Source organism: Rissa tridactyla, chromosome 1, assembly GCF_028500815.1.
Source record: "Rissa tridactyla isolate bRisTri1 chromosome 1, bRisTri1.patW.cur.20221130, whole genome shotgun sequence".
NCBI classification, from domain to species: domain Eukaryota; kingdom Metazoa; phylum Chordata; class Aves; order Charadriiformes; family Laridae; genus Rissa; species Rissa tridactyla.
This window is the reverse complement of record NC_071466.1, coordinates 168,823,015-168,839,024: the sequence shown is the minus strand read 5'-3', so window position 1 is coordinate 168,839,024 and position 16,010 is coordinate 168,823,015. Positions and strand designations below refer to the sequence as shown.

The 16,010-nt window shown below is 42.8% G+C and overlaps 1 protein-coding gene across 2 annotated transcripts; it reads left to right on the top strand.

Moving 5' to 3' along the window:
- The first annotated feature begins 2,857 nt into the window (after positions 1-2,857).
- AMDHD1 (amidohydrolase domain containing 1) lies at positions 2,858-15,406 on the top strand. Of its 2 annotated transcripts, none has more exons than XM_054184427.1 (9): positions 2,858-3,046; positions 4,251-4,357; positions 5,304-5,368; positions 5,936-6,213; positions 10,321-10,546; positions 11,516-11,640; positions 14,001-14,094; positions 14,501-14,661; positions 15,115-15,406. In XM_054184427.1, the coding sequence occupies exons 1-9, from the start codon at positions 2,910-2,912 to the stop codon at positions 15,227-15,229; spliced, it is 1,308 nt and encodes a 435-aa protein (XP_054040402.1). In that variant the 5' UTR covers positions 2,858-2,909; the 3' UTR covers positions 15,230-15,406. The 2 variants fall into 2 exon arrangements, with proteins under 2 accessions (XP_054040402.1, XP_054040411.1); XM_054184436.1 differs by lacking the exon at positions 2,858-3,046 and adding an exon at positions 3,180-4,095.
- Positions 15,407-16,010: the final 604 nt, after the last annotated feature.

The window sequence follows — 16,010 nt, the reverse complement described above, 5'->3', positions numbered from 1 at the left end:
TGCAAAAAATATTTGTAACTCTGACGTAAAACTCAATCTGATGAGGGGAGCCAGGAGGACATAACAAGTTTGCAATTTAGTCTGGGTCAATTCCACATCTGAAAGTCAGCTTCGTCCATTTAAAGCAATTTCTATGTTTGAACCTGAGGGTTCATCAGCCTCTGCTACTCTTGTGAACAGGGAAATAGCATTCAGTAAATTGCACTAGCAATTAATTCTTAAGACATGCACAATATCTCCTTTCAGGACGTTTCACCATGCTATGTGTATTGTTGTAAAGGTCTATTCAGCAGAAGAAAAAAACTAGCATACAAATTTAAGGAAAACGTAGCCAATATTTGGGTTAAAACTCATATCCAGTCTTGGGCCTTCTGTATTTAATTGCAAGTTGTTTACAAGAATAAATATTCTGAAGTAACCCTGACAGTGTATTTGAACAGATGTTCCTTGAGGAATAAATGTATCACACAAAGCATGAGCAAGAACAGATGAGATCTCTTAAATCGATAACCTGATACTCAATTGACTTTTTTACTTATCTTTACTTTTACTACTTCTTTCCTTCTGTATTCTTTCTGCTACCTTCCTTTGTTTAATTCTTTGGTGAAAAGAATTATTTTCTAATCCAAACTGGCAAACTTAAGGAAATTAAAATAACCAATGATAATAGCATAAGTACAATGAGGACAGGATACTGTCACCCAAGCTGTTTTAGGAACACACACCTTCTCAGTGGGCAAAGACCCATCAGCTCTGTAAAGAGCTGTCTTTCCAACTTTTACTGTGAGCTTGTGAATGAAATACACTCCTGTCTTACTAATCATAAAATCTTCACTTATTCTAAGGATTTAAATCAGGATCTGCCCTTGGTTCTTGGAAAAGCCTAGTGCACAGAACTGAATTTTATCCTTACAGAGTGTAAGAACACACTTCTTACAGGTATAAAGCTTTACACAGAATTTATCTTTCCTTTTTTCCCCCCTTTTACCAAAACTAATGTTACGAGTGGCTGGAGTCTGAGATTGGATAACCAGAAATAGAGCTGCAGATGTCACCTTTGCTCTTCAAAATTCTCTCTGGAATTGCTGAAAGAGGACAAAGCCAAAAGAATGTGTAGATGTGAGAAACATAAATGTAAGAGTCATTCAGGCCAGTTTCTGTTTGACTTCCAGCCCTTGCTCACAGAAGCACCGGCTGCGCAGGCAGGCAATTAAACGTGGGGACGTGAAAATACAGGTGGGAATTTAATGTTCCCTGGTGGTCCCTTCAAGGGCAGAAAGAGCAGCTCACTGAACATATACCCTAAAATATTTGTGAATGCAAGGAAGATGATTTCGCAGCACTTACACTGCCTTAAGACAGCGCTGCAGCGAGGCTGTTCATTCTAGATCTCTCTATTTGCCCGCCACCTCACTGCACACAGAGAAGGGAGCTGTGCGCGGGTAGGGGGGTACTCCCTTCTGCTCCGGCTGGACCATCTCTCCCCGCTGCTTTTAGCGGCAGGCCCGATCCGGCCCGTGCCAGGCTCCATTTCGTTCCTGGCACACCAGCTTTTACTCACCACTGCTGCTTAACCATCTCCCCCCCATGGATTGTACTTCTGTCCTTGCTATGACTCTGTTGCGAGGTTCCTCTTTAATTTCTGCTTTCAAACGTAGCGTGAAAGTGCCGGGGAAAGCCAGAGCCAGCAGCAGGAACTCCTGGAAGCAGTAAAGCACCATCTACCACCTCTCCTGTCAACTTTCTGCACACCCAGCAAGAAACGGTGTGTAGGAGGAAGACAAAGATTATGTGGTGGTGCAGTATTGAACCAGTGGAGCAGTATCACAAGATAACACCTAACGCTATTCGTAGTTCTACTCACTTTTCAGGCTTGTTATTAAATGCAAATTACTGTGTTTTAGCTGCATACTTTGCCTCATTTGCAAACAAGACTTCACCAGAAAGGCTCATTCAAAGAGCCAACGTATCCATCTGTCTCTGCTGTACAGGAATATATGCACATAGACGTGTTATAAGCATTTAAAATTGATCCCCTTTCTAAACGAAAAGAAGGTCTAAAAAAGATTACTACCACCAGAAAGGTGGCTGAGGGACCACCTATTTAGAAATACACTCCATTTGCCACCTGGGAATTACTGGAGCCCTGTGCTCACTAGGAATGTTTGAAGAGAGAAGAAAACCAAAAATCTACATCAAGAGTAAATATTTGCTCCCTGACTCTCCCAGTTCTGTAGGGGGCAGCAGAATCGCACAAACCTACCGATGGTGGAATTGGATAAATTAATATCTGCCTGGATAAATTAATGTCTGCCTGAATATCCGGTGCGGTGAGAGGTGTTATGGTCCCTCAGGGGCTGGTACTGGGATCCTGGCGAGGTGATGGATGCTGGGGAGGTGATGGAAGCTGGGGAGGGGGTATATGGTCAGGCAAATGCTCCCAATTCAGAAGCTCCTGTTTTCTTGGCAAAGGGAAATCTCCAGGTGGTGCAGTGTGGGCAGAGGGCTCCAGGAATCCCCAATTGGCAGAACTGGTGCTTTGGAGCTTATCATAAACCAGCATCACGTATGGATGTTGTTATGTCGGCCCGGACCGCAGGAAGAACAGCATCTCTCGCCAAGCGCAGCAGGCTGCCGCCAAATTCACTCTTAAAGCCCTGTAGCTTTTCCAACCCAATTTTCTGCCAAGTGATGGTGACCACCGCCACCCACCTCACCCATGCCCTGCAGGAATCATCCCGCCTGCCCCCCAGCTTTGCTTCCCGCCTCCGTGCCTTCCCCCTCTGTCGGGAGGTTGGTTAGCAAAGACCAGCCCGGGCAGGGTGAGGGTCAGGCCTGGCCCGAGGTGGGGGCAGGAGGACTTTGGTGGAGGGAGGACTTTGAGCCGAGCAGCGGCCCTGTTGCAAGCCATGGCGGGCAGGCATCGGCTGCTGCTGGAGAACGCCCAGCAGCTGGTGCTCGTCTGCAGCCGGGGCGAGGAGTACCTGCGGCGGGATGGAGCCGCCAGCCTGGCCCTGCTGCCGGGGGCCAGCTTGGTGGTGGGGTTGTGAGTGCCGGGGCGGCGGGGATGGCTGCAGAGGTGGTGGGGGCGGCGGGCTGATGACGGCAGGGGGTCGGGGGATCGGCGGTGCTGGGTGACGGCGGAGGGGGTTGCTGTGAGCTCCCCCCCCAACCCCGACAGCCTGTGCGACAGCTGCCAGGTCGCCTGGGTCCGGGGCTTGCCCTGGCACTGCAGGCACCTGCCTGCGTGGAAATGCAGCTCCGCAATTTGGGTTGTTTCACAGTCCATATCGTGATCACTTCCGTTACTGTGCTGTGTTCGCGTTTCCAGACTCGTGAGGTTAACTTTTAGCCCGGTGCTGATGATAGCTGCAACCCTCTTCTGGCTCTCCGCTTTGTTTCTAGGTGAACTGATATGAACCGATAGCAATCCTATAAATAATTTGTGTAACTAATGAAATTATAGTTAATAACCAATGTATATAATTACACCTCTCCCATTTCTAAATGCTGTAACTGCTATTTGCCTCTTAAAAATTCAGCCGTGTAGTGCAGAGATACCTCCAGCGAGGTATCAGTGATGAGGTAACCCAGTTACTATTCCAGTGGCTTGAAAAGAGATGGAGAAAGACAAGGCTGAAAGGACAGAGGTGCCGCCTGTGCCCTGGGAAGCTCTTCTCGTGTAGATGGGTTGGATGGACCTCCATGCATGGCCAGAAGGGATCCCTCCAGTGCAGTGTAGGGTTCCCAGTACCATCCTTGAGTTCTACCGGGAGAAAATTGCCATTGAACCGAAGATCAGCCCGAAAGAGATTTATCCCTGTGGCTTCCAAGGGCACAAGGGTATGAGTCAGATCCAGGCAGAGGATGCTGGTGATGACAGTTTGATTTCCATGAGAAGAGCGCCCTGCAGATACTTGCTGGAGGAATGCTGTATATTTGCTGATCCACAGGAGAAAAACAATGTTGTCTAGCAGAAATTAGAATGGAAGAGTACCACAGCATCGTCCTGAGGGATCTAAGCAGAGGATGTGACAAATTTTATGGCAAACAAATTGAAAACCTTGGCATTACCCCATCGTTTTCTGTGCATCTGTAAGACTAACATACCGCCTCCTGCCTGCATCTTCAGTCCTGCTGAAGGTCCCTGTCTCTGCTTTTGGAGAGATGTTGCTCCAGAAGCTCTGTCAGTGAGCACTTGGCTTTCCGACAGGCTCACGCCTCCTTTCTTGATTATTTGTTGTTTGCAGAGATGGCTGCATCAAAGCTGTGGGCCAGGCAGATGTTATTCGCAACCAGTTTTCAGGAGCAACATTTGAAAGAATAATTGACTGCTCTGGGAAATGTGTGTTACCAGGTAGGTGTATTTTTTAATGATGATACAATGCTGAATGGCAGCAAGTGCTTAGAGACAAAGTTGATGTGTATTAAATATCCCTCTGCCTTGTGTTGAGGAGCAGAGTATCGTAGCTTCCTCATCGGGAGTGCTGCAAGGAGAAAATCACAGCATTTGGGATGGGGGTTTTTTTGGCTTCATGGTAGAGCTCTGTCCCCTCTTGTTTCACTTTTCACCCATTCCCCTGCATCACAGATCACAGCAGTAAGGCAGCTGGCCCGACCAGTGACTTTTCAGCTGCACATCTCTTTTTCTCCACCCTTTCTGCCCGTTGGCTGGTTGGAAGCAAAAGGGCAGCGCAAGAGTTTAAGTCACATACTCTGCAACTTTACCTGATTAAAAATAAAAACAAAACCAAAAACAAACCAAAAACAAACTGGGCAAATCTATTTCATGGTAAACTTTGCAAGCGGTGTTTGCGCACGAGCTGCCAGACCGCTGTTTTGTTTGCAATGGCCTTGGGCATTCAGCAGTGTTGGTTTCACAGCTCATAGAAAAAGCTCCCGCTGGAGTAAGTGGACTTTTGCGAGAGTGTCAGTGTGCTAAGCCCAGCCTGAGCACTGTGCTTTTTTTAAAGAGCAAAGATTTAAAGTCTAATGAACTCTTCCAAAGTTTGTCCTTTATCATTTCTCCCACAGTTTGAAAATGTCGTCAAAACAACACGAAAAACTCGACAACTTACCTAGACACCTTTTGCATTAGGTGTCACACCTAAAAAAATGGAAAGAAAATTGGTAGCCTTTGAAGAAAATCCTCGATTTTTGGCTGGTTGGATTTTTCTTTTTCTCTAAGCAGCAGAGGCTTTATAGGGGAGCTTATGCTGTGCATTTCATTTGCTTGCATGTTCACAAACTTTTCTTTTACACAGTGAAATAACCTGAGCGTACATTTACTTTGTTTTCTTTAGGCCTGGTAGATGCACATACACATCCAGTGTGGGCTGGTGACAGAGTTCATGAGTTTGCAATGAAGGTAATGGCACAAGATTACACAGCTGGATTTTTCTTCCTTTTTTTTTAATGTGTAACTGTTTCTACTTTCTAGTGATTCCCATCTTTCCTCTGTAGAAAAAGATGTAATTTCTGTCAGATAATCTAACTGAGGGAGGAGGGATGATAGGCTGAGAGAGGAGTGTAACTGCAGCCTTTGCAGCCAGACTTCATATATTTCCGCATTAATTGAAGCAATACAGGAGTGCTGTCTTCTATTACCGTCTAAATCTTGATTTTTTTTTTTTTCTTTTTTTCCATATAATGAATTTTTCACCTAGAGATAGGTTTTCCCCTTGGGCTTAGACGTAAAGAAATCTTTAGAATAATTCTCTTTATGTCGCTTCTTACATCATTTCTTCACTTAAACGGAGAGGAGAGAGAAGAGAAAGGGGAGGGGGGAAGAATTAATGTGGATTTTTTCCCCTCCTCTTTTTCTGTCTCGCTGACGAGACCTCAAGGCACTTTCCAATATCCCTTGGATAGAAAATTCACAATTAATAGCGAATTGTATGGGGGGGTTGGTTTTTGTTTTCTTTTTTTCCCCAAGCTGGCAGGTGCGTCCTACATGGAGATCCACCAGGCTGGGGGAGGAATACATTTTACTGTGGAGCACACTCGGAAGGCCTCAGAAGAAGAGCTGTTCAATACTTTCAAACACCGACTGGAACGCATGCGCGGCGCAGGATCCACCTTGGTTGAGTGCAAGAGCGGATATGGCTTAAACTTAGAAACAGAGCTCAAAATGCTCAGGGTGATCGAGCGCGCTAAGCAATCCATGGATATTGGCATTTCTTCAACCTACTGTGGAGCTCATTCTGTGCCGAAGTAATACGACTTGATTTTTCTTGCTCTTGTTAGGTATTACTGCTTTGCATTGAAAATTGGCTGTTGTTTTCGGAAAGGTTTCTTTTGCCCAGCCCTCCTAAAATATATCATATTCGAAACAATAGGCCGTATTTACAGAAGGGTCTCCTAAATTTTAATTTGAAGGAAGACGGGGAAGCATAGTTTAATGGCTGCTAAATGCCAACATAAGCTTAGCACAGAATCCCTGCCTCCAGCTGATTCATACACTGACCGTAACACGCGTTACAGGGTTTCCTGTACAGACAGTTCTTCTGCTTGGGTTTGCTGCTGCCCTTCAAGCTTAGTCTCTGCCACAAACATTTATTTTGACCAGCCAACAGAAAAAAATACTGTGTTTCATCCTGAACCCTTCAAGCTCAGCCTCTACTGTGAGCTTTTATTCTGACCAACTAGTCAAAAAAAAATACTGTGTTTAATCCTTATATACCTCAGTAAACAAAGCTTAATTATGCTTCCGTGCAATGAAAAATTGCATATATCTAATAGGTATGAGATGAATAGGATTAAAGTAAATGTCCTTAATCGCAACTATTTTAATGGCTCAAGTAGACATAACAAGCCTTTCTCACTTCGACGTTTTTCTCCCTATGATGAAAATAACATCTTCAAGTTACCAGATTTCATTGTATGAAAGAATTAATGAGGAATTTTAGCTAGGTAGGTGTATGTGAAACATATATTTTGACAGACTAAGCAGTAGGCTACTGCAAAACAAGGCCTGTGAGGTGGAGGCAGGCCTAGCGTCACAGTGATACTGTGGCAATATTTAAGAGGTGTTCGTTTAAAAAAGAAAAGCGCACTCCAAAAAAAATCTACCTCTTCTGGCATTCAAGAAAACATGACCTAGAAAAATGTACTTAAAATCTAATTATTGCGTATTCAGGGCAGGACGGGAAGTTATCTTTTGCTAATGTAACTATTCAAAAGGAAACCTGTATCATCTTCAGTAAGTGGAAGATGGTTGAGAATAAAAAGTAACTAAAATCTGCTGAAAACACCAAATATTTCCTTCAAGAAGTTCTACTAAAATTTGGAGGACTCAATGGTAAAATATAATCGAGGTTTTTACCCCAAACTGTGTATAATTCTCAGCCCTTCCTTTCCTTCTCCCCTAAAAAGCCTTGGTAGGATTTTGGTCAAAATCCCCATAAATAGTTTTTCCCACCAAAATATTTCAAGCATTTCCATAAACTAAGGAAATAAATTCCAGTGTTTTTACAAATATATCAAATCTTGTGTGTTAGAAAGGCAGGTCTACCGTATCACACTCTGCACAGTTCTGTCCCCACTGATTGCACTTCAAGCATAACAAAATCTAGATAGCGAGGATATGGTATTGTAAGTAAGGAGAAAAGGTAGTTGGGGATTTGAGGAAATGTCCTGAAGGAAATAATGAATTATCTCAATTTTCCAGTTTGTGCCTTCTTAAATCCTCTTCCCTTTTCATTCAAATGTTCATGTCTAGAATATTTTGCTGTTACCCTTTAAACTTAGTCTCTGCCTCACATATTTATTTTGACCAGGAGGAATTCTGCGGTTCTTCCCTGTTCTGAGCCCAGATGTTCAGAGCTGTGGTCCTCAGCCTTTGGCTGGCTCCTGAACATCTGGGCCACTAACATGCTGAGGGAAGCATCCCGCTTTGTTGAGCTCCGGTTTTAAACTGAATTTCCTGCAGCTTCAGTAACAGTGGAGAGTCGCAAGGGGAACATATTGCCCGCAGGCTTGGGGCTGGGAATTGCTCTTTGATATTATTTATGCAAATGAGATCTTGAGGATTTTAGAAGCTGTTAAACAGACATCTCCCAAGTCACTTAAGCTCATGCCAGTTTTCTTTCATCATTGTATTCCACAGAACTGTGCTGTCGTTCAGTTATGCATAAATCATACAAACAAAAGATTTAACTATTGCTTTAACCATTTTAATTTACATCCTCCTGATTTATGCAGGTCTTAAAATGTAATGCTCTTTTTTCTTGTAGGTACTTAGTGGCAACTCTTGACTAGATAGCCATTAAAAGTCTAATGATTTTCTCATGATTTTGGAATGACCATAGTCATGCAAATTTGTTACTGCCAATCTGCTAGCATTGAATCAATTTTAAATCCTTCCATTTAATGTGAAACAAGAGGGCTACATTATGCTTGCTCACGAAAAATGCTGCTCAGACCCCCGCTGCTGAGGAGCTTTGTGAAGTTCTTGCTAAGCCAATCTCTTGCTTCTCACACTTGGCTTAATTCACTGTTCTGAGTCTGACCTCTGACAGCAGAAGCATCACCAGAAGGTTCATTCAATGGATAAAGGTGTCACGTCTTCCATGTTGCCAAGTCTTGCAATATGTGGCTTGTAAAGCTGCAGTATATGGACTCTTCAGAGGAGCCTACCTCCAGACTTGCCAGCAGTGGTTATTCTTTTTTCCCACCTGGAAATTAGCTTTGGGCAGATGTTGAGAACTTGCAGCGTGTATCTGTTCACGATTTCTAGGTGTAAGGTAATTCAGGCTGATTTTTTGCTTCTAGAAGGCACCATTGACGCATGATTCAAATTGACCCTGCTCTGCGCCAGGGTGTTGGATCAGATGAGCTCCAGAGGTCCTTACAAACGCAGTTATTCTGTGGGACTGTGATTGGTAACAGGCAGTACATACTTTGGTAACAGGCAGTACATACTGAAATGTGCACCAAACAGTGCAGGCTACTTTAGTCTGAGCCATCCTAGAGAAAAATAAGGCTGCTCCGTTCTTAGTGATACTTGTTCCCATCCATTGCTTTTAAAAATGTTTCCAGCTCAGAACTTCCAGTTCTTTAGGAAATGAACCTAAAAAGCTCATAGCAGAGGGGGCAAAAAAATAACTGCTCTATCATCCCTCCAGTCATCATTTTGAATCAAAATTCATGATGTTGAGGATGTCTGATTCTAATTTTTTTTTTTTTTTTCTGATTGGCAAAGATTCACTGGGCCCTTTTCATCTTTAGGAAGAAATTTTCAAAGTCATTTCCTGAGCAGAAGTCTGTTGCCTTAGAACAACGACAGTTTTGAATTCTTGGGCATTATGTCCCCCCAGAAAAGTGAAACCAAGATGTTTCCCTCTGTTTCGTCTTGACTTTGGTCCTAATCTTTCCGTCCAAATTCCTCCAAAGGCTGGAGGGAAAGGGAGAAGGCTCAGCATGCTAAAAGCCTGAGCAACCTCAACGACTGTTTCAGTGAGACATGAACAAAAGAAGTGCCATAAGCCGGGTTCTGCTCTGCTTTATGACTGCACAACCTCTTTGTAAATCAGAGCAGAATGTGGCTTCTTGAATTTACCGCCACTGTAAAGCTCCCAACTTGCCCACGTGTGGCACGCATAGAATGCTGGTCTGCGCGTGCCTTACGGTGCCTGACATGAGGATTGAGATGTCACAGACATTCAGCTGCAGTACGTCACGTACCTTTAGATCTTAAAATTGCAAAATACTAACTCAACTGCATGTTTTGGGATTGTTCACTCTTTCAAAGGCATTTACTGATCTCTCCTGGGTTATCTTTATGTAACAGGGGGTTCATAAGCGGTTCTGGCTTTGACAAATGGAACCTCGGGAGGCCCCTCTGATTTATCTAGCTATCACTCTGCATGATATAAAAGGAGGAGAGGTCAATTTAAAATATTTGTGCTGCACATCCCCTTTGAGCTTTGATACTTGCATAAAAATATCGCATTCAATACTGTTTAAAATATTTAAATAATCATTTGCATATTTTAAATGTGTTTTAGAATACAGTATAAGTAGGTCAAAATATATGAATAGGAAAGCAGAAGAATTGGTTTTAAAATTCCCATGTCTTGGTTAGCATCCAAGAAGGTAACCTTATAAAAAATATCTAGTAATACAATCTAATATTCTTTGAATGGCAAGTAATTAGTGTTTGAGAGTACATGTAGTACAGGAGCTTAACATTTTTTAGCCTGAAGGTTTTTTGAGTGATTTGTGTTTGAATCATTTTCTAAATAATCTCGTACAATTTGAATGTTTGCCAGACTTCAAGGATGTTATTCTTATGGGTCTATAACATTTTCTTTTCATTAGAGGGAAAACTGCTACTGAAGCCACAGATGACATTATCAATAACCATCTCCCTAAACTGAAAGAACTCAAACTAAGTGGTGAAATACATGTTAACAATATAGATGTGTTCTGTGAGAAGGGAGTCTTTGATCTGGATTCTACTAGGAGAATTCTTCAAGCTGGAAAAGATATAGGGTTACAGATTAACTTCCATGGTGATGAACTCCATCCGATGAAATCTGCTGAGGTACGTCTTTCTTAACATTCAGTTAAACCATTTTTGCTTTCTGCTTTGCTTTTGTGAGACCCGAATCTTTGAAAGAATTGCAGTTTTCAAAACCAAGGTTTTCTTTCCTAAGACTTTATAAAACAAACCATTCATAGACTTCTATTTCTGTCAGACGACAGAAAGTGCTGCCCTTGGGCAACTTTGGAGTTAAGGACATAGGAGGAAGCCTTGACCTCTGGGACTAACACGCACTGCCTAATCAAACATTGACTTTGCTTATCTTCCACATGGGATACAGATGAGGAAGGTGGATATCCGCGAACCCAAGAATGACAAAAACACGGTTTCTATCCAACTTGAAATTTTTTTTGCTTAAATGTCCTGTTAGCAGCAACAAGTCAGATGTGCAGTGGGCACACTTGGAGGGATGGTTTAGTCAAGAATAGGCTCCCAAACATCTTGATAAAGAAAGTCACTCTGAGACCATGTGTTACCATCATTTAAACATTGCTTCTTTCCTGTGGGGTCTGCTCAAGTTATTCTCTGCTGTATTTAAAAAATATCAAACCAAACCAAAAACTTGATTGATCATAAAAGCCTTTTTGGTGCTTCACCATTGAAGGCAGCAGTTGCACTACAAGTTCTGCAACCAGTGTAAGTTTTGTCAACCCTTTTCTGGTGGATACTTTGTGAATGGGAGTGAATGAAGGTTTTATCCGTAGCTGTCCCGTAGTTTGAATGTTAGTCTATTAAAAACAACACAAAAGGTGCACTTCCACCTTTTGGGTGGTTAATACATATTTTAATACTTATTTTATTAGTATATATTTTGTCTCTGCTTGTTCTTTCAAAAATGTGTTGTTATTTTTTTTTTCTTTTGGTTAATTTTATATTAATAGTGAATTATCTCCTCGGGTCATTTGATAACAACACTGCTTTACTGAATTAATTGAGAACAGTGAGTAATTTTCTTGAAAATTTGCTTAGCTTGGAGCTGAGCTGGGAGCCCGGGCTATCAGCCACCTGGAAGAAGTTAGCGATGAAGGTATCAAGGCGATGGCAAGAGCTAAGTGCGCCGCTGTCCTTTTACCAACAACTGCCTACATGCTCAGGTAAGGCCACTAGATTGGAGTAAAACTTTTGTAACAGCAAAACCACGTTTGTGGTTTTAGGGTCTTTTGATGTAAAAACACAAGCTTGCCTCTATGCCTTAAAGATCAGGCTGGATCAGTGAAGGCAATCACAAATACAAAGTGCTGAATGAGCCTCCTCATTTCTTGGGTTTGGTGGAGATCCTCAAAAATGAAGCACTATGGTACTTCTGAGAAGTCTCACAGCAGTTTTCGAGTGGTTCGCTCAGCACTGGAATTTAACCCTTATGACAGGCTAAGGTGATCATCAGGCATTCATTTAAGAAGAAAACTGCACTGGTTTTCTTTAACCCATTTAGACTTTGAAAACTGAATTGGCTTCTTTTCAGGCAAGTTCTATCTGCAATGTATGTATTGGCTCTCTTGCAGAAGGTTTTGCTGTGAAATGAATCCTTTGGTTATCTAAAGCGCTGGAAGACTGTAGGTAGCTTTTTAAAATCTCCTCTGATTTTGCCCAGGCAACACCGAACAGAATTGTCTTCAGCACACTATTTTCCATATACAGATATTCCAGATAAGCATAGATGGCGTACCTGCTTAATGCCAAAAATAAGTCAAGTAGATGATGAAGACCATGACCCAATAATACTTTCCCTCCTGAGAAGGGAAGATCCTTGAGCTAATTTTGGTTTATTTTCAGCAGCCCGCTTTCTGAGGCATCGAGGCTTGTGCCAGTGCCACCGGTGTTCACATCTATGTCCGTACTTGTGTTTCTGTTTGTGGTTATCTGTCCATGTCTTGCACCAGTGCTTTTAAACCACTGGCTGATTGCAACTGGCACCGCCAGAACACAGACCTCACGGAGGACCTGTGGTCTTGCAAATTGACCCCAGGCAGGGGGGTAAAGGAGACAACAGAGACGCAGCCACTGTGGCAAAGCCTGTGGCTGCAACTCACATGTTACTCCAGAGACTCCCTGCAGTGGAAGTTTATAATGTCAGGATGAGTCTAAGATGGGGATAATACCGGGACTCGTTTGTTCCAGTGTCTGGTGCACTATGTACTGAACATGGGCTTCCAATCTAATACACTCTAAAAATGAAGAAGCCACGTTTCAGATACTGCTTAAAAGTGCAGCAGAGGGGTGAAAGCTGTGCAATGTACAGAAGTTGCTGTGAGGTGATGTGGTACATCCTTTGCTGACCTCCCTCAGCTCCTTCAGCACCAATGGGGAGAGCTCAGACCTCAAGAGGTCCTGCCCCTATACTGTCCCCTGGGTTTAAGAAAAGCAGCAGCGGCCAGGACTTCACCTGGTGGTGGGCCAAAGTGTGCAGCTGGAGAGTTGCTTCATGGCAGGCACGCTCTCCTTTTGGCCTTTGCTGAGCGTTGCCTGCAGTTCTCCCAAGGAGCCTGGCAGCAAGAGCACAGGGAGGGGTGCAGAGGCTGGAAGGACACGTGAGGACACGGAACGGCTCTTCAGACAAATCTTTTTAAACACAGTTAACTCCTGGAGCAGCGTGTTGTGCATGAACAGGTGGTATTTTCTCATAAATCTGCGAAGAGGCTTCTATAGGGAGAGGGTTGTCTTATACCAAATGTAAGTGCTTCAGCAAGATCTCGTTTATTGTTCTTTTCTGTTAACTGCAGTGCTTTTAATACTACTTTTTGAGAAGCAGTTGCTCTAATGTTTCATTTTTATTGTTACACTGGTTTATTTTCGGACATGATGTTTGGCACTATTGGCTTTATGGCAACTATGGCTAAAACTTCTTAGAGTGTGTATTTCCTAGTGCCCACCCCTGCAAACGCCTACCCAGATTAATCCAGTGGCCAAACAATTTTGAAATGGATATTCCAGATATTGAAGTTATTGACAATGTCTTTTGCATTAACACTGCTAAGTGAGAAAATCCTCATGTCTATAAATTAAATTCACAGCCTCAACTTACTATTTCGAATTGCCAGCAGAATCGGGAAGGGACTATTGCATTGCTTACGCCGCTGCTCATGTTTGGGAAACTGTCTTTGAAGCTATAAGGACTAGAAAAGTACTTTTTGGAGAAATTAAGATTTTCACCTTGTAAATCCTTAAGTGGTTGAGATCTGGGTAAATACCAGAATTTCAGCGGCCTGCAGCCTGGTGCTTGATACTGGCTGCTGCCATGTGCTGTTACTGCAAAAGCAGTGGATCACAGTTCCCGTTTCTGCTGCCCGTAGGGTGACAGGTAGGGAGCCAAGGGGAGAATTTGGCCTTTTGTCTCCAAAAGGATGAGTGCAACTGAAGGCATGAGCGCGGCCAAACCGAGTGATGACTTTTGCTCTTGTAATTCATCAAGTAATAACTAAGCAAATTGTGCTGACAAGTGTCTTTTTCCCACTAGACTGAAGCAACCTCCAGCTAGAAAAATGTTAGAAGAAGGAGTTATAGTGGCTCTTGGCAGTGACTTTAACCCTAATGCATACTGTTTTTCAATGGTAAGCTATTGCTCACACTTATAACAACATAAAACTATGAAATCTCTTACTTGTACAACTTGTGTATAGGTATTTGCACAATTTAAACAGTCTTCATGTCTGCAAAGAGAGCTGTGTGCCCAGCTCAGACAATTGCTCATGCTTATTTACGTGGGTTGCTAGTTTTTGCCAGAAGTTCTTGAAACCAGAAGGGCTTCTATTCTTCATATGCACCGAAAGGCTTATAAAAAAGGCTCTCAAAATTCCTGATTTTAGAGTTCTCATTTTGGAGTTGGCAAGATTTACATCATGCAGGACAACTCCTTCTGTTGCACAAGGAGGGAGGAGAGTGCTTAGGGATTTGAGGCATGAACAGCTGTATTTGTGATACTGGTAACTCCCATTTTCCACTTAACTTGCCTTCTAGCCTATGGTGATGCATCTGGCCTGTGTAAACATGAAAATGTCAATGAATGAAGCACTAGCAGCTGCCACCATTAATGCAGCTTATGCCCTGGGAAAATCGGACACGCATGGCTCCATAGAGACTGGCAAGCAGGGGGACCTTGTTATCATAAATTCATCGAGGTTTGTTCTTCCATTGTCGTTTGCAATGTGATTTAATATAAGGGACTTTGTTTTTCACCTGTTGTGGACAGTGGAGAAGTTAGTGAATTCCTCGTGCTTTAGAAGTTATTTTCATGTGTAAAAAGGGACACTGCTAGCATTTTAGACCCACTTTCATTCACCTTAATCGCTCCAGTGGAAAATAAAGCCTAAAACTTTTGGGGGCAATATTACAAATAATCCATGCCTAATTACAAACTATCTAAAGATAATACCTATTTATTTTGTGGAACAAATTCTCTACTGATTTCTACATTAACTCACTGTGTGCCTGCAACAAGAGATCAATGTGTAAACATGGAATAGTGTTTTCCGATGGTTCAAGCAAATATTTTGTAATTGCCAGGTATACGAGGTATGTGACCAGCTTTTATGCAAGTCTGGATATTTTTAAACATTTTGTTGTCTTTTTAGGTGGGAGCACTTGATTTACCAGTTTGGGGGACACGAAGCATTGATCGACTACGTTATAGTCAAAGGAAAAGTCGTCTATCAAAATGAGAGGTGTGGGACAATGAGCAGTTACTGAGAGAAGACAGTAATTCAGGAAGCTGCTATAATCAAAGTAGCATGGAATATTTTAAAGCAACAGACAAATCAGATTTGTATTTACTGGTAAATTGATTGCCTGCTCACCTTACCGGCCTTCTTACTCAAATAAAATTTACCAAGCATTACCCATCTGGTGCATCTTCATGTCTGTTGTCCTTCACTGCATAAAAATAACTTCAAATTGTATCTATTTGAAATAAGATGTTTTCCAGAAATGTTTTCCTATACAATTTTAATCTATAAAATCATTATACTTGAAAAAAAAACCCCAAAGAAAAAACCACTAATGAATTAAATAGTTTGGATCCAGGTAAGATTTATTGTGAAGGGTGATGTTAAGGGCCAGGGGCTCAGGCATGCACATGTGGAATGGCCCTTGGTGGTGCTGGGAGGCCACAGCATCCCAAGGAAACGTTCATAGCTCCCAGGTCTGCTCTCTCTCAAACTCAGCAGATACCAGCAACCACAGTCGTGGTGTGAAGCACAGTACGTTACCTCTCCAAAACACCAAATCTCCTGGTTTCTGCAGCCTTGAAACTCAGTGGGAGGCAGCAGCTGGGAGCCCAGCAAGGTGCTGCTTATCAGCTGATATCCAACATCTTCCCTTGCTGAGGATCTTGCGGCTCCTTCAGGGCTGTAGGGGCACAAGAAGAAGGAGGAGAGGAAAATGCAGCCAGGTACGCCACGCACTGGGCTCCTGAAAGCTGGAGTGTGCTGTAAGTTAGAGGCTGAATCAGGCCTACTGATGGAAGTGATAC